The sequence below is a fragment of the Perognathus longimembris genome, chromosome 1, assembly GCF_023159225.1.
Source record: "Perognathus longimembris pacificus isolate PPM17 chromosome 1, ASM2315922v1, whole genome shotgun sequence".
NCBI classification, from domain to species: domain Eukaryota; kingdom Metazoa; phylum Chordata; class Mammalia; order Rodentia; family Heteromyidae; genus Perognathus; species Perognathus longimembris.
This window is the reverse complement of record NC_063161.1, coordinates 5649266-5670756: the sequence shown is the minus strand read 5'-3', so window position 1 is coordinate 5670756 and position 21491 is coordinate 5649266. Positions and strand designations below refer to the sequence as shown.

Here is a 21491-nt window from a genome sequence, read left to right as displayed (position 1 = left end):
GTTTGGATTGTGCATGTGTACTTTGTCCTTCTGTCATTAAGAGCAATTAGGAACATTCGAGCCCTAGAGGAAATACTCTAGCTCTCTGCTAAGCCAGAGAGGGCGTCACGAACTTCAGACTATAATTTATGTAGGGAACACTTGAAATTAAAAATGTATTGTTTTTGTATAGGAAAGAAAAATCCCCAGTTTCCAACTTGGGTGCACTAAGTTGGTTTTAGGTATTAGGTCAAAACTATGAAACTACTACCTTCCATAGGAAGGGAAAACTTAGCAGTGTGGTATATAAAAACATCAAGATGGAGAGCTTTTTCCTTCAAAATTATCCTTAGGCAACTATAAAAAGCTGAAATACGTAGTTACACTGCATTTCCACCATGGGTCTGGGAACCAGTTCCCCTTATACACTAAAAAACAACTGTATTTTCTTTTCTTTTTCTTCAACTGTCTTTTTGGGGGATTGAATCCAAGCCATTGATCTGGCTAGCCCAGCGCCTTGCTGACACTGAGCTACATCCCAGCCCTCTTCTTTATTTCTTGTTTTGTTTTGTGTTTTTTTTTGCCAGTCCTGGGCCTTGGACTCAGGGCCTGAGCACTGTCCTTGGCTTCCTTTTTTTTGCTCAAGGCTAGCACTCTACCACTTGAGCCACAGCGCCACTTCTGGCCATTTTCCATATATGTGGCGCTGGGGAATTGAACCCAGGGCTTCATGTATACGAGGCAAGCACTTTTGCCACTAGGCCATATTCCCAGCCCCTTCTTCTTTATTTCTTAAGAGACTCAAACTTCTGCCACACGCTGAGTGCTAAGAATAACAAGAATGGGCCACTATTACCAGGCTTTCAAAGATACTTTTTTTCTTTTCTTTGTTTTTATCGTTTTTGTTGGTCATGAGGCTTTAACTCAGAGCCTGAGCACTGTCCCTGAGCTCTTTTGCTCAAGGTTCTACCACTTTGAGCCACAACTCTACTTCTAGTTTTCTAGTGGTTAGTGGGAAATAAGACTCTCATGGACTTTCCTGCCCAGGCTGGCTTTGAACCACGGTTCTCAGATCTCAACCTCTTGAGTAGCTAGGATTACAGGCATGAGCCACCAGTGCCTGGATTCAACTGTATTCTTGAAATGCTTAAAACCATTTGAAAAACTTTTTTTTTTTTTTTGTCATTTGTTTGTTGTTTTTTTATGCTTGCTGGTCTTGGGACCTGGGCACTGTCCATGAGGTTAGCACTCAAGGCCTAATACTCTACCACTTGAGCTACAAATCAATTTCCAACTTTTTGGTCATTAATTGGAGATACGAGTCTAGCAGACTTTCTTGTCCAGGCTGGCTTCGAACTGGAATCCTCAGAGCTCAGGCCTCCTGAGTAGCTAGAATTAAAGGTTGTGAGCCATTGGTACCTGACAAAGAATACCTTTAAAGAAAGGGGGGCGGGGGTGATGTACAAAGAAGTTACAATTAATTATGCAAGTATGGTAAAGAGTACATGTCTTTAAAAAAAAAAAGAACATTCTTAGTCATTTACTTCATACTATGTATACAATCTTGCAACTCAGTCTAGAGGTATTAAACTATAAAATGGGGCACATAGGGGGAAAGGTGGGAGAAAAACAGGGAGGGGGTAACAAGTATGACAAGAAATGTACTCACTAACTTACCTATGTAATTAATCCCTCTATACAGCACCTTGACAATTTTTTTAATAAGAGTGTACAGTAGTAGACTGCATCTAAAAAGGAAACATAGTAATCATCTTTCTAGTTTGTCTTTGGTCTTCAGTTTCCTATAAGGGTAAATCTACTTACTGTAAAAAAATCCTACAGAATATTGCTTACATAAACCTATGAATGTATTTTTTAGAGCATCTAAATTATCCATTTCTATTGTAGATTTTGTTCTAGTTAGAGGGTTGGTATGATGCCTGCCTTTCTCTACTGCTTTTCTCACTGTGTTCGTTTTCTTTCCTCAGTACAATAAATAAGGAACAATTTTCCAAGAGAAAAAACGACACACTGGATCCTGAACTGTAAGTTGATACTCAGGAATTGTCAAGTCCATTACACTTGACTTCGTCTTTTCATCCTCTTGGTTTAGATGGCCTGTTCAGTGACCATCAGCATATCTATTAACACCACACACACACACACGCACACACGCGCGCGCACCCACACACACGTACACACGTGCTTGTGATTTATGTCTAATAGTCAAGGGCTAAAACTATCGTTGGTATGTGTGTTGGCTCCTGTGACATGTCAAGCTCCCTCCTTTAAGGCTGTGAGGTCCATTTCACTGCCTGTTCAATGTATAATCCTTTCATAAAAATTACAAAATGAGGGCTTTTTTAGTACCTTGAGCACTGAACCAGCCTTCTAGCTATTCCTTAATGTGTTTTTGGGATGCATCTGGACGTCCTAACACCAGTGCTTACTGCCCCCTTGTAGAGGCAAATTAAAATTTTTTATTTGTATTTTTAATGGCATTCAGTATATACATTTAATGTATGTTTAATATAGCATTAAAAATGTTTTTGTCCTTGCTTTTCCCTCTTTTGGAGACACTGGCAATTGAACATGGGGTCTTGTTCTTGCTAAGTAATCATTCTTCCACACCTCTAACTCCCTTTTGTGTAGGGTCTGTCTTTATGCCCTGACATGCCTGGGCTACCTCTGATTCTGCTATTGTTATTCCCCATGTGACACAGAGCCCCAAGTTTTTTTTGGTCCCTGCTAGCCTTAAGCTGATTTCCCTCCATCTCTGCCTCCCAAGTAGTTGGGATTACAGGCTTGAGCCATCCTTCCCTCTTTTTTTTTTTGGTTGTTGTTGTTGTTGGTGGTGGTGGTGGTGGTGGTGGTGGTGGTGGTGATGGTGGTGCTTGATCAGAGCCTTTTTTTGTGGTGGTGGTGATGGTGATGGTGGTGCTTGGACAGAGCCTTTTTTGGTGGTGGTGGTGGTGGTGCTTGAACACAGAGCCTCGTCTCTATCCATGAGCTCCTTCGTTCAAGATTAGCTAGTGCTGTGCCACTTTGAGCCACAGCACCATTTCAGGTTTTCTGGTGGTTAATTGGAGATAAGAGTCTCAGAGTCTTTCCTGCCTGGGCTGGCTGTGAACTACTGTAATTCTCAGATCTTGGCCTCCTGAGCAGCTAGGATGGCAGGCATGAGCTATCAGCACTCTTTTTGCCAGTCCTGGGGTGTGAACTCAAGGCCTGGGTGCTGTCCCTGAACCTCTTTGCACTCTACCACTTGAGACACAGCATCACTTCCAGCTTTTTCTGAGTAGTACATTGGTGATAAGAGTCTTATGAATGGTTCTCTAGCCCAGGTTGGCTTTTTAACAGGTGTGAGCTACCAGTGCCCTGCTCTTTCCCCAAAATAAGCTTTTGTGGTTTGGTTTTGTGTTTGGTTCAGTTCTGATTTTTTTTTTAATTTGGCTGATCAGTCAACAATACATCTTTGTTGCTAGTCAAGGCCTGGGCACTGTCCCAGAGCCTGTTAAAGATCAGCAGTAACTACTGGATGCACAAGTTTGTTTCTTGGGGCAGTTAATTACAGATAAGAATTCAGACTTTTATTTTTTTTGTGGACTGGCTTTGAACCTGAGATTTTCAGATCTCAGTCTTCTGACCAGTGTACCATGCACCTTTGATCATTCTCCCTTTCCACACGCCTCCCTCAGATTTCCTAGTTACGTAAAATATGCATTGAATATGACTGTATTCTCTCTCCCACTTCCTCTCTTCAGAATTCACTTATCTTCCTCCCCATATACAAACTATTCAAACGTCAGTTCCTAGTATACATTTTATTATTAGACTGGGTTGCTTCTTTTTGCTCAAGGCTAGTACTCTGCCACTTGAGCCACAGTGCCAATTCTGGCCTTTTCTATATATGTGGAGCTGAGGACTCAAACCCAAGGCTTCATGTACACAGGGAAGCACTTTTGCCACTAGGCCATATTCCCAGCCCACATGCCACATTTTCTTCATCCATTGAGGTCCCTCTCGGCTATGGTGAATAGTGCAACAGTGACTATGCTGGTACAAGTGGCGTTACTATATTCTGATTTGTGCTCTTATATATTACTGGGTCACTGGGTAGTTTTTAGTATTCTCCAAAATCAAGAGTGGTGGAACAAGTTTATATTCCGCCAGCACTGATCTTTTTTTCCTCTACGTCCATGCCTTGAATCTATTGATGTTTATGTTCCTGATGATGGCTGTTCTAACTGGGATGGGGTGAGGAATCTCAGTGTAGCTTGATTTGCATTTCTTTTATTTTTTTATTTTTTTGCCAGTCCTGGGCCTTGGATTCAGGGCCTGAGCACTGTACCTGGCTTCTTTTTGCTCAAGGCCAGCACTCTACTTCTTGATTGACAGCACCACTTCTGGCCGTTTTCTATATATGTGATGCTGGGGAATCGAATCTAGGGCTTCCTATATATGAGGCGAGCACTCTGGCCACTAGGCCATATTCCCAGCCCCTGCATTTCTTTTATTGTTAGAGATGTTGAGCATGGTTTTTATTTTATTCTTGTTTGGCCATATTGGAGTTTGAACTCTCTCACACATTTTTAGAGAGAGGGTCTCCTGGGATTGGCCTTGAACGGTTTAGGGTAGCCTCCTGAATAGCTAGGATTATAGTCATGAGCCATCACTACCCAACTACAAGCTGTTGTAATATTTATCTTGTTATAGAAAGGAATTTTAATTTGAGAAGTCAGGTATGATAAGTGTAATGCATTTTGATCAGTGTCATTTCTGCCATCATTCTCCCCATCTTTCCTCATTCCATCCCTGTCCTCACGTGACAAAGTTCAAAATGGCAACATTTGTTCACTTTCCTTCATTCATGTGACCCCCCACTCTAAAAATCTTCATTACTTTCTAGATTCAGTATTTTAGGCTTGCTTTATCACTTGAGCCATGCCCCTATCCTGTCTTTTCAGTTAGGCATGACCTTAGAGATGGGGATCTCCTCTGATGCATTCCCCACTCCCACCAAGATTCTCTTGTCAGTCTACTTTCTGAGTACCAGAGACCACGTATGAGCCATGGCACCTAGCTAATCTTATGAATTTAATGCTGATTCTAATTTTGACATTAACCTCGGAATTGGCTCTTTATTTTCAGGTTTGTTGAATGTACAGAGTGTGGAAGGAAAATGCACCAAATCTGTGTCCTTCATCATGAGATCATCTGGCCGACTGGGTAAGTCTTCTATTTTCTCTGGAACTTCTTGTTATCATGTGAAAGGAAGAGGAGGGGTTGCAGGTCCTACCTAGGGCTTGAACACAGAGCCTTAGCTCTGTCGCTGGGCCTCTCTTTGCTCAAAGCTAAGCATTCTACCACTTATGCCAAAGTCCACTTCCAGCTTTTTCCTGAGTAGTTTATTGGAGATAAGAGTATCATTGACTTTCATGCCCAAGGCTAACTTTGAACTGTAATCCTCAGTTCTCTACCTCCTAAGTAGTTAGAATTATATGCGTGAACCCACCCCTGCCTGGCTCTTCTAAACATTTTGTTTTGTTTTGCCAGTCCTAGGGCTTGGACGCAAAGCATGAGCACTGTACCTGACTTCTTTTTGCTCAAGGCTAGCACTCTACCACTTGAGCCACAGCGCCACTTCTGGCTTTTTCTATATATGTAGTGCTGAGGAATTGAACCCAGGTTTTCATGTATACGAGACGAGCACTTTACCACTAGGCCATATTCCCCGCCCTTAAAGTTTTTTAAAATGTTTTCTTTGGGCCCTGGAATGTTACTTAGTTATAAGAGCAAGAGCATTTACTGTAATGTTCCGTGTAAGGTCCTTCCAAAACCAAAGCTTGCTTTAGACTGGGAAACAATTAGCAAATAACAGTTTTGCATGTAGTCTTTTAATTCATACACATTTAATTCTGGCTATTTCAAGTTATACTTATATATCTGTTCCACATTGTGAAGCCAGGCACCAGCAGCTCATGCCTATAATCTAGGCCACGGAAGAGGTTGCGCTCTGAGGAAGTGTTCAAAGTTAAACTAACCCAGTCAGGAAAGTCCAGGAGGCTCTTATCTCCAATTAATTCCCTAAAAGATAGAAATGAAACTGTGGCTTAAGTGGTAGTACACTAGCCTTCATTCAGCAAGAAAAGCTCAGTGACCAGTGGGGGCGGGGAGATCATACATCATGGTATTAATGATAGACCAAATGGCTTTGTAGGGAATTAAGATTTTTATAGGGGGGTGAGTTGCTATAGCATCATAACCAGTTTTGTGACAGATTTTGTTATATTTTACTTTATCCATTTGACTACATTGTTTATCAAGCAAAATGTTGATTTGCATTTTAGACTGGTCTGTGATGGATGTTTAAAGAAAACTGCACGAACTAGAAAAGAGAATAAGTTTTCTGCTAAAAGTAAGTTTAATTCTTATGGGTATAAATCTTGACAAAACATCTGCATCCTAGTTAGTAGATGGCATCTAGTCACTGTTATCCATATTTAATATTATTTAACCAGAGTAGAGTTGATTCTATAGCCTACTAAGTAACAGTTGAGTTGTAGCTGAGTACCACGACTCACACTTGTAAATCCTTGCTACTTAGGAGGCTGAGACCTGAGGCTGGCAGTTCAAAGCCTGCTTGGGCAGGAAAGTCCGTGAGAATCTTAGCTCCAATTAATCACTAAAAAACTGGAAGTAGTGCTGTGGCTCCAAGTGGTAGAGTGCTAGCCTTGAGCCTAGGCGTAGTACTTAGACCCTGATTTCAAGCCTCAGGACTGACCAAAACAAAAAAAAAGGCAAGTTATTAAAGAAAAGTATTTTTCTATAATACAGAAAACATAACCATGTCTCACCTTCTTTGAAAAGTTTCCTAATGTGGACCAGATATGGGACATGTCTTTTGTTTTATTTTGTATTGGGAATCAAGCCCAGGACGTTGCACTTGATAGGCAGTCGCTTTGTTGCTGAGCTATATCCCGGCCTGGAAAATACTTAACTAACAACGGGCAGGGCGCCGGGTGACAGTGGCTGTAATGCTAGCTTAGCTACTCAGGAGGTTGAGATCTGAAGATTACAGGTTGAAGCCAGCAGTTTGAAACCAGCCGCAGCAGAAAAGTCCCTGTGAGACTCTTAGTGCCAATGTCAAAACCCCAAGTAGCGCTGTTGCTCAAGTGGTAGCTGAGCAAAAAGAGGCTCAGGGACAATGCCTAAGCTCTGAGTTCAAGCCTCACAAATGACAAAAAAAAAACCAAAAACAATCTTAACTGTAGTTTTTGTTTGTGGATGTTTTTGTGATATTTTATCAACCTAGACTCCTATGTTAACTCATTACCTAGGTAATATGTATATGGATGTTCATCGTTCTACAGTTAATTAACTTCTGAAATTTAAACCTTTTCTAAATAAATAATGGAAGGTCGGGGATATGGCTCAAGTTTCTGATGCAGAAAAGAACAGGAAGCCATACCTCCGTTTATGACACGTGTTCACAATTTTTTTAAAAAATAAGCACACACTACATTTTGTTTAGCTGAGATCACCTCTCAAAACAGTAAACATTTGAACCTTGGTAACTTTGGCTTTTATGTTCCTAGGGTTGCCGTCTACCAGGCTCGGCACCTTTTTAGAGAATCGTGTGAATGATTTTCTGAGGCGACAGAACCATCCTGAATCAGGAGAGGTCACTGTTAGGGTTGTTCATGCTTCTGACAAAACTGTGGAAGTCAAGCCAGGCATGAAAGCAAGGTATCTAGCAATTCCCCTTCTTTCTTATGGGTACATAATTGTTCATATTCCAATTCCTACTGGTGATTCCAAAAGAATGACATGTGTTTGTGGTCTTCCCCCCAATCCAAATTGTGCAGGTTTGTAGATAGTGGAGAGATGGCCGAATCCTTTCCATACCGAACCAAAGCCCTTTTTGCCTTCGAAGAGATTGATGGTGTTGACTTGTGCTTCTTCGGCATGCATGTTCAAGAGTACGGCTCTGACTGTCCTCCACCCAACCAGAGGTACAACTATGTACAGCTTCTGATACAGGAGAGGATTGGGAATTAAGTCATAACAGATGAGAAGGCATAGAGGCTCAAGAAAGTGTTGATGGGTATGGGGTGTAGCAGACACTGCTAAATGGTAACAGTATAGTGAAAGCATACTTAGGCAGAGATGTGGCTATAGCCCCACAATCACTGTGTAATGATCTCTTTTCTCCTGGTTTGATATAGGAGAGTATATATATCTTACCTCGATAGTGTTCATTTCTTCCGTCCTAAGTGCTTGAGGACTGCGGTATACCATGAAATTTTAATTGGATATTTAGAGTATGTCAAGAAATTAGGGTAAGTATGTTATTATTGTTATGTAGTTGATTACAATTCCATAAGTCAGGTTATGAGTATAGTACTTCTTTGTGTTGTACCTTGCATTGTTCTCCCCAATTTTCTCCCCATCATACCTACCCTCAAGTTATGTACTTCAGTTTTTACATAGTATACTTTGAGTATAATGACTGCATTCTTGCAAAGTGATACTATGGTGAGATAGGATCTTAAATTATGTATTAATAACTTTTCTTCATGTTTGGTCCCTGGTAAACTATAATCTCAAATTTCTTAAATTTTATAGGAAAATACTGGTTCCACCAATTTTAGTTTAGGGCTTTTTTTGTTGCTTGCAGTCCTCGGGCTTGAACTCAGGGCCTGAGCACTGTCCCTGGCTTCCTTTTGCTCTGCCACTGGACCAAGGTGCCACTTGCAGATCTTTCTGTGTATGTGGTGCTGAGTCATCAAACCCAGGCCCTCATGCATGCTAGGTAGGCGAGCACTCTTATTGCTAAGCCACCTTCCCATCCCCCTTTGGTTTAGTTTTATTTTATTTAGTTACACAAAGGTTGCTTGTCAAATGTAGACTAATAAAAATTAGTAATTAAAAATAAAGGTTGAAAACCAAGCACCAGTGTCTTATGTCTGTAATCCTAGGTACTTAGGTGCCTGAGATCTTATGGTCACAGTTTTAATCCAGCCCAGGCAGAAAGCCAGAAGTGGAGCTATATATAGCTCAAGTGGTAGAGTGTTACTAGCCTTGAGCAAAAAGAAGCCGGGGGCTGGGAGTATGGCCTAGTGGCTAGAGTGCTTGCCTCGTATATACAAAGGCCTGGGTTCAATTCCTCAGCACCACATATACAGAAAATGGTGCTGTGGCTCAAGAGGTAGAGTGCTAGCTAGCCTTGAACAAAAAGAAGCCAGGGACAGTGCTCAGGCCCTGAGTCCAAACCCCAGGACTGACAAAATGAAAAATGATTATAGAAAGAAGCTCAGAGACAATGCCCATGTTTAAGCCCAAGGACTAACATCCCTCCCCATTTGTTGCTGTGTGCCACCAGCCACCCCTACAGCCCCAAAAGAAGTGCAAATTTTTTACGCAAAGCTGAGTCATCACATCTATAAATGAAATCTGTAACAGTTCTCCTAGACTACAAAAAAGTGGGCAGTGTAAGATAAATTATTAATGCTGTAGATGATGTGTAGTGCTGGTCTAAGATTATTATTATTATTATTTTATTTATTTGTTTGTTTGTTTACTAACTACTACTACTACTTAGGTGCCCTGAGCACTGTTGCTGAGCTGTTTCATAAATTTAGGGCTTGTGCTCAGCCCCACTTCTAGCTTCTTGGTGGTTTATTGAAAACAGACTTTCCAGCCTGCGGTGGCTTCAAACTTCAATCCTCAGATATCCTGATTTGTTAGGATTACAGGAATGAGCCAGGGGTGCCCAGCCCTGTTCTAAGAATTTTAATCTCACACCGAATTGTAGACTTCATGGTTGTTTTATTGAACTCAGCCTCCTCTAGGCATACACTTTATTTACTACTTGAGCCATGCCCATATCTATATATATTATCTTGAGAGAAATGTACCTGTAGAGGAAAAGATGAAACCATGCTGGGCAGCACAGTGAGACCTTGTCCCTTGAAAGATAAAAATGTAACGTACTGTGTAGAATGGACAGTTTCTTTTCTTGATGTTCCTTTTCCTTGTGTCGTTAAGATACACAACAGGGCATATTTGGGCCTGTCCACCAAGTGAGGGCGATGACTATATCTTCCATTGTCATCCCCCTGACCAGAAGATACCCAAGCCTAAGCGCCTACAGGAGTGGTACAAAAAGATGCTTGACAAGGCTGTATCAGAGCGTATTGTCCACGACTACAAGGTCAGTTAGAACATGGACGTACTATTTTTGCTGTCCTCTTTCCTATTATTTCATTTTTAGTAGGTCTTTATTTGCTGAACCTCTTTCATGTAATTGATGTTATGCTAATTTAACATTTTTAAGTTTTGTATATGTAAAGAATTTCAAAGTAAAAACTAGGTGTTAGGAGAGCTAGTGTCAGTCATGAAGTGTACCGTCACCAATCTAAAATTTATGCTAAGCAGCCAATTTACTATCTCATAAGGTGATATACTGTATTCAGGCAAATATTGGATGTTTTCCCAAGCAGCACAAAAGATCATGTTTACAGTTCATGTAGTTAGCAATTAAAGCTTCTGATATGCCAATTGGGGTTTACAGGAGGTCCTGCCTATTTCCAGACACCCTGACAAGGAATGGGAAATGCTGAAAAGTAAACGCTTGTGCTTTCACCTCTACATTTGCCGTGGCAGAATAATTTGCCTCTCAGATATACAGAAGCAGATAATAGTCCTCTCCTCCAAAGTACAGGAAAAAAAAAACAAGAATGCCTCCCTGGCATATGGCATAGACACAAAATCTCTGCCTGCTTGCAGAAGACACTTTTTTTTTTTTTTTTTTTTTTATTTTTTTTTTTTATTTTTTATTTATTTATTTTTTTTTTAATTATCAATTGAACATAAATTTTTTTTTTTTACAAGGTGCTGTGCAAAGAGGGTGCAGTTACATAGTAGGGCATTGTGTACATTTCTTGTGATATCTTACAACCTGTTTTCCCATCCCTTGTCTAGGTCAGGTAGACCCATATGCAGTATACAATGTATCAAGCACATATACAGTGTTCACAGACTTGGTCTCTACTGTCTCTCCATCTCCCTTTGTTAACAGTCATATATCAGGGAGATCATGCCCCTTTGTTTTCTGTGTTCTAGGCTTGTCTCACTCAACATTATTTGTTCGAGTTCTGACCATTTCCCTGCAAATAACAATATTTCACCATTCCTAATCGCTATGTAGTATTCCATTGTGTATAAGTACCATATTTTTTGGATCCATTCATCTGTGGAGGGGCATCTGGGTTGTTTCCAAATTTTGGCTATTGTGAATTGTGCTGCGATAAACATGGAAGTACAAATGTTCTTTTGATATCTTGGGTTTTGCTGTTTAGGATAGATGCCTAGGAGTGGTATGGCTGGGTCATAGGGTAGGTCTATATTGAGCTTTTTGAGAAACCTCCATACTGTTCTCCAAAGTGGCTGTACTAATTTGCACTCCCACCAACAATGGAGAAGGGTTCCTCTTTCCCCACAGCCCCTCCAGCATTTGTTGTTTCCTGAGTTCAGAGTATAGGCCATTCTAACTGGGGTGAGGTGGTATCTCAGGGTTGTTTTTATTTGCATTTCCTTTACTAGCAGGGATGTTGAGCATTTCCTCATGTGTTTCTTTGCCATTTTTATATCTTCTCTTGTGAAGTCTCTCTTTAGCTCTTTTGCCCATTTCCTAATAGGTTTATTGGGCTTGGAGGGGCTTAGTTTTTTGAGTTCTCTGTAGATGACAGATATCAGGCCTTTGTCTGTTGCTGTGCTGGTAAATATCCTTTCCCATATCGTTGGCTGTCTTTCTATTTTGGTGGCTATGACCTTAGCTGTGCAGAAACTTTTTAATTTGTAGTAGTCCCATTTGTTGAGTCTTTCCCCTATTTGTTGTGCGCCTGGGACTCTATTCAGGAAGTTCCTTCCTGTGCCTATAAGTTCTAGTGTCTTTCCTCAGAAGACACTTTTAAGTATCTAGTGTTACAGTATTATCTTTTAGTAGTTATACAAAGGGATTTCAATTGAACATACTCGTTTGTGAGTACAGTGAATCTTGCTCAGATGAATGTTACATCTCCTTATCTCCGAGCCCCATCCATCCCTTCAATTTTTTATTCAGTTAATTTTTTGTTCTTGGATTCTTTTTACAGGATATTTTAAAACAAGCTACTGAAGATCGATTAACAAGTGCTAAGGAATTGCCGTACTTTGAGGGTGATTTCTGGCCCAATGTCCTGGAAGAAAGCATTAAGGAACTGGAACAGGAAGAGGAAGAAAGAAAGAGGGAAGAGAACACCAGCAATGAAAGCACTGATGTAAAGTCATTATTTCCTCTGCCTTGATTCTTACATCCTCAAATCTCAGCCTCCTTAGTAGCTAGGATTATAGGCGTTAGCCACCTCTCTGCCTGGTGTTTAAAACTATTGTTAGCTATGTGAAACAGTACTGGTACTAGGTTTGCTAGTTATTTGTCTACAATTATCTACATTGACTTACAATGTTCCCCCTATTCCAGTAACAAAACTTTAGGTTCTGGGGGTGTAGCTCCACTCACTGGGACATTTCAGGCCCTCAGCAATTGAAAATAGTCTTTACCACTTCATGGTGTTTGCTTTGTTATTGTAAGCTCCTGAAATTTTAGAATATGGTTGAAAAGGGCTGAAACCAAGGTCTGTTGGCATGTCACTCACATACTCTTTTTTTTTTTTTTTGCCAGTCCTGGGGCTTGTACTCAGGCCTGGGCACTGTCCCTGAGCTCCTTTTGCTCAAGGCCGGCATTCTACCACTTTAGCACAGCGCCAATTCTGTTTACTCTTTATGTGGTCCTGAGGAATCGGACCCAGAGCTTCTTGCATGCTAGGCAAGCACTCACTCTACCACTGAACAACATTCCCAGCCCTCACGTGTACTGTTCACAGTGCTGTTACCCTTTGTTTCCCAGATCCTGGTTACATTCCATCAACAAAGTTTGCAAAACTCTGGTCTTTCTAAGAAAAAAGTTAGTTATTGAACTTACGAATGAGTTTAGGAGATAGGGTATATAAATAACTTCAAAAAGAGTAGAGCCCAGGCACTGGTAGCTCACTCCTATAATCCTAGTTTCTCACAAGGCAGAGAGAGGTCTGGGGAATCACAGTTAAATATTATAAATACTATAAATACTATTTAAATACTTAAATACTATAAAAAGTCCATGAGACTCTTACACCAATAAAGTACAAAAAAAAAAGTCGCAAGTGGAACTGTGGCTAAAGTAGTAGAATGCCACCATTGAGGAGGAAAAACAAAGCTCAGGGACAGTTCCCAGACCCTGATTTCAAGCCCCGGGCCTGGCAGAGAAACAGACAGTTTAAGAGTTAGTAAAGGGAGCTGGGAATATGGCCTGGTGGCAAGGGTGCTTGCTTGCCTTGTATACATGAACATGCCCTGCATTGGACTCCCCAACACCACATATATAGAAAACAGCCAGAAGTGGCGCTGTGGCTCAAGTGGCAGAGTGCTAGCCTTGAGCAAAAAGAAGCCAGGGATAGTGCTCAGGCCCAGAGTCCAAGCCCCAGGACTGGCCAAAACAAAAACAAGAAGTTAGAGCTGGAGGCAAAGCTGAGTGGTCAGAGTACCTGCTAGGAAGCACAAAGTCCTGAGTTCAAAATCCAGTACAGCCCCCAAAAAAGTGTTTTTGATCATTTCTCTTCCTCCTCTTCTTCCACACAAATCACAGGAAACCACTGTTCTAGTCCAACCATTCATTCAATGCCAATCTCTAACCTGTCCTGTAGGTGACAAAAGGAGACAGCAAAAGTGCTAAAAAGAAGAACAATAAGAAAACCAGCAAAAATAAAAGCAGCCTCAGTAGGGGCAACAAGAAGAAGCCTGGCATGCCCAATGTGTCTAATGATCTATCTCAGAAACTGTATGCCACCATGGAGAAACATAAAGAGGTAAGAGGCAGCTGCCAAGATGGAAGTAGCTGGGCTGGGCTCTATGCAACTACACCCCTTGCCCCCTTTTGGCAGGACACTAGCCATGGGGGTGGGGGCACGGGAAATCAGTTACAGCAATGGGAAAGAGAACAGAAGGTACTTAGGGTGGACTGTGTTTCTGTATTTAAATCTCAATAGTTAGGGTGTTTCTTACCCAAAAATAGGAGCGTGAACACTGGTGGCTCATACATACCTATAAATCCTACTCACATATTTGACCTAAGGATCACAGTTCAAAGCCAGCCTGGGCAGTAAAGTCTGAGACTTTTTAGTTAACTACCAAAAAGCCAGAAGTGGAGCTATGGCTTGAGTGGTAGAGTGAGTGCTAGCCTTGAGCCCCGAAACTCAGGGAGAGTATCAAGCCCTAAGTTCAAGCCCTAGAACCAGCACATTAAAAAGTATAAGAATAGTTGGTTAACTTTGTTTATAATCCTTAGCAAAGGGCTTTGGTCAAAAGCTCCTTATTAGAAGTCTGAAAAAGAAATCCATAAAAATGACAACTCAGTTTTCCAAAAAGTAGGTTACAAAGTAGAGGGAAAGGAAGAGCTTTCTCATATCCCAGAGCCAGTGGCTCAACACCTGTAATCTTGTTGGAAATAAGCCAATTATGCATGTGTGGACTCTTGGACTACCAACCAAAAGTTAGCCTATCAGTCCTATAAGCGGACACACCAGTGAGTTAAGAAGGTGAAGGTTATCTGAGTGCTGGAGGCTGGTTCCTGAAATCCTAGCTACTCAGGAGGCTGAGATATGAGAATCACAATTTGAGGCCAGCCTGGCAGAAGTTTGTGAAATTCTTATCTTCAATTAACCACCAACGGGGGGGGGGGGGGGGGGGGGGGCGGCTGAAAGGGGAATTGTGGTTCAAGTGGTAGAATGCTAGCCTTGAGCAACAAAAGTTCATATAGACAGGCCCCAAACCCTTTCTGTAAGTCCCATTACTAGCTGGGAATATGGCCTAGTTGTGAAGCGCTTGCCTCTCACACATGAAGCCCTGGGTTCGATTCCTCAGCACGACATGTATAGAAAAAGGGGGAAGTGGCGCTGTGGCTCAAGTGGCACAGTGCTAGCCTTGAGCAAAAAGAAGCCAGGGACAGTGCTCAGGCCCTGAGTCCAAGCCCCAGGACTGGCAAAAAAAAAAAAAAAAAAAGCTATGATGGTGAAAAGGTTATAGCAACCAAGAAAAAATTCAGTTTTAATTGAAGTTGATATGTGATATATCCATATGTAAAAGCTTTTGGCATTTGTTCCTTATCCTTTATAGCTCTTAAAAGATTTTGCTTTGTTATATGTGAAAAGTTTTTGGTTTTGTTTTGTTTTGTTTTTTTGTGGATTATAAGGCTTGATCTTAGGGCCTGGGCCTTCTGTGAGTTCTTTTGCTCAAGGTTAGAGCCCTACCACGTTGAGCCCCACCCTCACTTCCACTTTTCTTGTGGGTAATTGGAGGTAAGAGTTTCATGGACTTAAACTGCAAGGCTGGCTTCAAATTGTGATTCGCAGAACTCAGCCTCTTGAGTAGCTAGGATTCCAGGCCTGAGCCACCAGCACCCAGTCTATTACTTTATATTTATACACCACTCAATTTTGTTTTGTTTTTTTGTGGGTTGTAGGGCTTGAACTCAGTTGAACCACAGCACCTCTTCCCCTACCGTTCAACCTTGTTGTCACATATAATCAGGTTCTTATAGGAAATGGCAGTTGTGTGGAGGAGAGAGGGGAGGTGAAGGCTTGTTTGTGGGTATGGAATTTCAAACTTGTAATGATTGTTATCTAGCTTATTTAGCTCGTTCAAGCAATATTTATTGTCACTTAGAGTATGTTATGATCTGTTTGACTTAAACTATGGGCATAGTCCTGGGCTATTTCAGGGTTACGCACTAAATATACATACTGTGAAAGTAGATATAAGTCCATCTCTCAGGCTGGGAAGGTGGCTTAGTGGTAGAGTACTTGCCTAGCATGCATGAAGCCCAGGGTTTGATTCCTCAGTACCTCAGTACCCCGTAAACAGAAAAACCCGAAAGTGGTGCTATGGCTTGAGTGGTAGACCGCCTGAGCGGCAAAATGTCTACTGTACATTTGCTGGACATGAACTAAGATGTTCTTTTTTGTTGTCACAACTAGGATTTGACCTCTGCACCTCATTCTTGCTGGGCAAGAGCTCTATCACTTATACACACCACCTTTTTTTCCCCCCTTGTGGTTATTTTTCAATTGGGTCTCATGATTGCCAAGGGCTAGCTTTAGAGGCCTTCTACATGGCTGGGGTTACAGATGTGTACCACACTATACCTGGCTAACACAATTCTTATTTAGAAGAATACACTGGATAAAATAAAAAGGGTAATAAGTCTATTATACTTAACCTAAAAGGAAACAGGGATAAGTGACGCAGGGAGAAGAAGGAAATAGGGTTGCATATTAACCGTGGGTACACTTATTGCTGAGATGTAGAGAGATAGCCTGACTCCTTTCTGAGGCTGTGCCACTCCCAATTCAAGAGTCAGAGTGAGCTTGTCTGTTTGACAGGTCTTCTTTGTGATTCGCCTCATTGCTGGTCCTGCTGCCAACTCCCTGCCTCCCATTGTTGATCCTGACCCTCTAATTCCCTGTGATCTGATGGATGGTCGAGATGCATTCCTCACCCTCGCCAGGGACAAGCATCTGGAATTCTCTTCGTTAAGAAGAGCCCAGTGGTCTACCATGTGCATGCTGGTGGAGCTGCACACACAGAGCCAGGACCGCTTTGTCTACACCTGCAATGAATGCAAGCACCATGTGGAGACGCGCTGGCACTGCACTGTCTGTGAGGTAGGCACCTGGGTCTTGGGAAGGGCTGGTTACGGGGCTGCTCTCCCTGCCTGAGGGGTGACAAAGAAGCTTGCTGGCGAAGCTGGTTTTGTTCTATATAATGGCTCAGGCGCAGAGTAACATGGTTTTAACGGCTTAAATCTTGGCTGACCTGAACCTCCTACGCTTTGTTCCCTCAGGATTATGATTTGTGCATCACCTGTTATAACACTAAAAATCATGACCACAAAATGGAGAAACTAGGCCTTGGCTTAGATGACGAGAGCAACAATCAGCAGGCCGCCGCCACTCAGAGCCCAGGAGACTCGCGCCGCCTGAGCATTCAGCGCTGCATCCAGTCCCTGGTGCACGCCTGCCAGTGCCGCAACGCCAACTGCTCCCTGCCTTCCTGCCAGAAGATGAAGCGGGTGGTCCAGCACACCAAAGGCTGCAAACGCAAAACCAACGGCGGCTGCCCCATCTGCAAGCAGCTCATCGCCCTCTGCTGCTACCACGCCAAGCACTGCCAGGAGAACAAGTGTCCTGTGCCCTTCTGCCTCAACATCAAGCAGAAGCTTCGGCAGCAGCAACTGCAGCACCGGCTCCAGCAGGCGCAGATGCTGCGCAGGAGGATGGCCAGTATGCAGAGGACGGGCGTGGCGGGGCAGCAGCAAGGCCTGCCCTCTCCAACCCCTGCCACTCCCACCACCCCCACTGGCCAGCAGCCAGCTACCCCACAGACGCCCCAGCCCCAGCCGCCCACGCAGCCCCAGCCCACCCCTCCCAGCAGCATGCCACCCTACTTGCCCAGGACTCAAGCTGCGGGCCCTGTGTCCCAGGGTAAGGCGGCAGGCCAGGTGACCCCTCCCACCCCCCCTCAGACCGCTCAGCCACCCCTGCCCGGACCCCCACCTGCAGCAGTCGAAATGGCCATGCAGATCCAGAGGGCAGCCGAGACGCAGCGCCAGATGGCCCACGTGCAAATCTTTCAACGGCCAATTCAGCATCAGATGCCCCAGATGACGCCCATGGCCTCCATGGGCGTGAACCCGCCGCCCATGGCCAGAGGTCCTGGTGGCCACATGGAACCCGGGATGGGGCCTGCAGCCATGCAGCAGCAGCCCCCCTGGGTTCAAGGAGGATTGCCTCAGCCCCAGCAACTTCAGTCTGGGATGCCAAGGCCCGCCATGATGTCAGTGGCCCAACATGGTCAGCCCTTAAACATGGCTCCGCAACCAGGACTGGGCCAAGTAGGTGTGAGCCCACTGAAACCCGGCACTGTGTCTCAACAAGCCTTACAAAACCTCCTGCGGACTCTCAGGTCTCCCAGCTCTCCCCTCCAGCAGCAACAGGTGCTCAGTATCCTGCACGCCAACCCCCAGCTGTTGGCTGCATTCATCAAACAACGGGCTGCCAAGTATGCCAACTCGAACCCACAGCCTCTTCCTGGGCAGCCTGGCATGCCCCAGGGCCAGCCGGGGCTGCAGCCACCTGCCATGCCGGGGCAGCAGGGCGTCCACTCCAACCCAGCCCTGCAGAATCTGAACCCCATGCAGGCCGGCGTCCAGAGGGCTGGCCTGCCTCCGCCGCAGCCGCAGCCGCAGCTGCAGCCACCCATGGGAGGCATGAGCCCCCAAGCGCAGCAGATGAACATGAACCACAGCACCATGCCCCCGCAGTTCCGGGACATCTTGAGACGGCAGCAAATGATGCAGCAGCAGGGCGCAGGGCCAGGCATCGGCCCGGGAATGGCCGGCCACAACCAGTTCCAGCAGCCTCAAGGAGTTGGCTATCCAGCCCCACAGCAGCAACAGCAGCAGCAGCAGCAACGGATGCAGCATCACATGCAACAGATGCAGCAGGGGAATATGGGACAGATGGGACAGCTCCCTCAGGGCTTGGGAGCAGAGGCCGGAGCCAGTCTGCAGGCCTACCAGCAGCGACTCCTTCAGCAACAGATGGGGTCACCTGCTCAGCCCAACCCCATGAGCCCCCAGCAGCATATGCTCCCCAGTCAAGCCCAGTCCCCACACCTTCAAGGCCAACAGCTTCCTAATTCTCTCTCCAATCAAGTTCGATCTCCCCAGCCCGTCCCTTCCCCACGGCCGCAATCCCAGCCCCCCCACTCCAGCCCATCTCCAAGGATGCAGCCTCAGCCTTCTCCACACCATGTTTCCCCACAGACCAGCTCCCCACATCCAGGACTGGTAGCTGCCCAGGCCGCCAACCCCATGGAACAAGGGCATTTTGCCAGTCCGGACCAGAATTCAATGCTATCTCAGCTCGCTAACAATCCAGGCATGGCAAACCTCCATGGTGCAAGCGCCACGGACCTGGGACTCAGCACCGATAACTCAGACTTGAATTCGAGCCTCTCACAGAGTACACTAGACATACACTAGAGACACCTTGTAGTATTTTGGGAGCAAAAAAATTATTTTCTCTTAACAAGACTTTTTGTACTGAAAACAATTTTTTTGAATCTTTCTTAGCCTAAAAGACAATTTTCCTTGGAACACATAAGAACTGTGCAGTAGTGTTTGTGGTTTGAAGCAAACATGCAAGATGAACCTGAGGGATACTAGAATACAAAGAATATATTTTTGTTATGGCTGGTTACCCCCAGTCTTTTTTTCCCCTTGTGTGTGTGGTTCAAGTGTGCACTGGGAGGAGGCTGAGGCCTGAAGCCACCATATGCTCCTGCTGCCTTGCACCTCCAATAGGTTTTATTATTTTTTTTAAATTAATGAAAATATGTAATATTAATAGTTATTATTTACTGGTGCAGATGGTTGACATTTTTCCCTATTTTCCTCACTTTATGGAAGAGTTTAAAAAAAAGCATTTCTAAAACCAGAGGACAAAAGGGGTTAATGTTACTTTAAAATTACATTATATATATCTATATATATATATAAATAAATATATATAAATATATATTAAAATACCAATTTTTTCTCTGGGTGCAAAGATGTTCATTCTTTTAAAAATGTTTTAAGAAAAAAAAATCTCCCTTTCCTCCCTTCAAGTCAACTTTTGTGCTCCAGAAATTTTTCTATTCCGTCAGTCTGAGCGTAAAACTTCAAGTATTAAAATAATTTGTACATGTAGAAAGAAAAATGACTTTTTCAAAATATACAGGGGCAGCTGCCAAATTGATGTATTATATATATTGTGGTTTTTGTTTCTTTAAAGAATTTTTTTTCGTTATTTTTACATCTAACAGGAAAAATAATTAAAAAGAGGGTAAGAAACGATTCCGGTGGGATGATTTTAACATGGAAAATGCCCCTGGGGTTTCTTCTTTGCTTGCTTTCTTCCTCTTTACCCTCCCCTTCCACACATACACACACACACACACATATACACACACACACACATACACACACAACACACGTTTTCTGTAAAACTTGAAAATAGAAAGCAAAAACCCTCAACTGTTGTAAATCATGGAATTAAAGTTGATTACTTATAAATATGAACTTTGGATCACTGTATAGACTGTTAAATTTGATTTCTTATTACCTATTGTTAAATAAACTGTGTGAGACAGACATCCTGACTTTGTGTTATTTCTTCAGGCCACCACTTTATTGCCTACTATGTGCAAGGCCCTGAGTTCAATTCCCAGCATAAGAAACAAAAACCCCTGATTACTCAGAAGAAAATAGAAAATATCAGCCTACAGTCTTTTTAACTTCATATGTAAGGAACGTCCAAATTTTTAGATTGTTCAAAAGTTCAAGTGGAGGGACGGGATATGGCCTAGTGGCAAGAGCGCTTGCCTCGTATACATGAGGCCCTCGGTTCGATTCCCCAGCACCACATATACAGAAAATGGCCAGAAGTGGCGCTGCGGCTCAAGTGGCAGAATGCTAGCCTTGAGCAAAAAGAAGCCAAGGACAGTGCTCAGGCCCTGAGTCCAAGGCCCAGGACTGGCCAAAAAAAATTTAAAAAAAAAAAAGTTCAAGTGGAAACAAAATAATATTGCAAGTACTATCAAAAGTGATATTGGGGGCTGGGGATATGGCCTAGTGGTAAGAGCGCTTGCCTCGTATACAGGAGGCCCTGGGTTCAATTCCCCAGCACCACATATACAGAAAACGGCCAGAGGTGGCGCTGTGGCTCAAGTGGCATAGTGCTAGCCTTGAGCAAAAAGAAGCCAGGGAAAGTGCTCAGGCCCTGAGTCCAAGCCCCAGGACTGGCCAAAAAAAAAAAAAAAAAGTGATACTGGGGCTGGGAATATGGCCTGGTGGGTAACGTGCTCACCTCGTATACATGAAGCCCTGGGTTCGATTCCTCAGCACCATGTATATAGGAAAAGCCGGAAGTGGCACTGTGGCTCAAGTGGCGGAGTGCTAGCCTTGAGCAAAGAAGCCAGGGACAGTGCTCAGGCCCTGCTTTTTGAGGAGGATGACAGGTGTAATCTACCAGCACCTGGTGGTCAGATTTCTTAATTTAAAAGTTGTTGAGAATTTTTACCTCCGGCTAGCCTTGAGCCTGAGATCCTCCTTTACCTCCCCGTCTGCTGGGATTATGGTTCTGTACTACCACTGAACAGCTCCAACTTCTTTGTCTCAATGCAGAAGGGTGGTTTTTGAGGTGAAGTGAATTTATACAATCCCAACCCCATAAAATGTATTGTTTATACTTGCTTCTGGTCAGCCTTCCCACAAAACTGCAACCTCATGCCAGACTGCACACAAACTGCAGCTTTTCCCACAAACCAGCCCC

General features: G+C 43.6%; 1 protein-coding gene across 2 annotated transcripts in view; it reads left to right on the top strand.

Annotated features, from left to right (window-relative positions):
- The window catches only part of Ep300 (E1A binding protein p300), a 75138-nt gene extending 54827 nt beyond the window's left edge, over positions 1–20311 (top strand). For both annotated transcript variants that reach the window (XM_048354825.1, XM_048354821.1), the window contains 11 exons: positions 1968–2024; positions 5131–5208; positions 6330–6397; positions 7578–7728; positions 7848–7994; positions 8208–8321; positions 10030–10195; positions 12138–12302; positions 13764–13925; positions 16497–16778; positions 16958–20311. In XM_048354825.1, the coding sequence (XP_048210782.1) occupies positions 1968–2024; positions 5131–5208; positions 6330–6397; positions 7578–7728; positions 7848–7994; positions 8208–8321; positions 10030–10195; positions 12138–12302; positions 13764–13925; positions 16497–16778; positions 16958–19159 (3592 nt within the window). In that variant the 3' untranslated portion in view covers positions 19160–20311. The remainder of the gene's footprint in view (positions 1–1967; positions 2025–5130; positions 5209–6329; positions 6398–7577; positions 7729–7847; positions 7995–8207; positions 8322–10029; positions 10196–12137; positions 12303–13763; positions 13926–16496; positions 16779–16957) is intronic.
- Positions 20312–21491: the final 1180 nt, after the last annotated feature.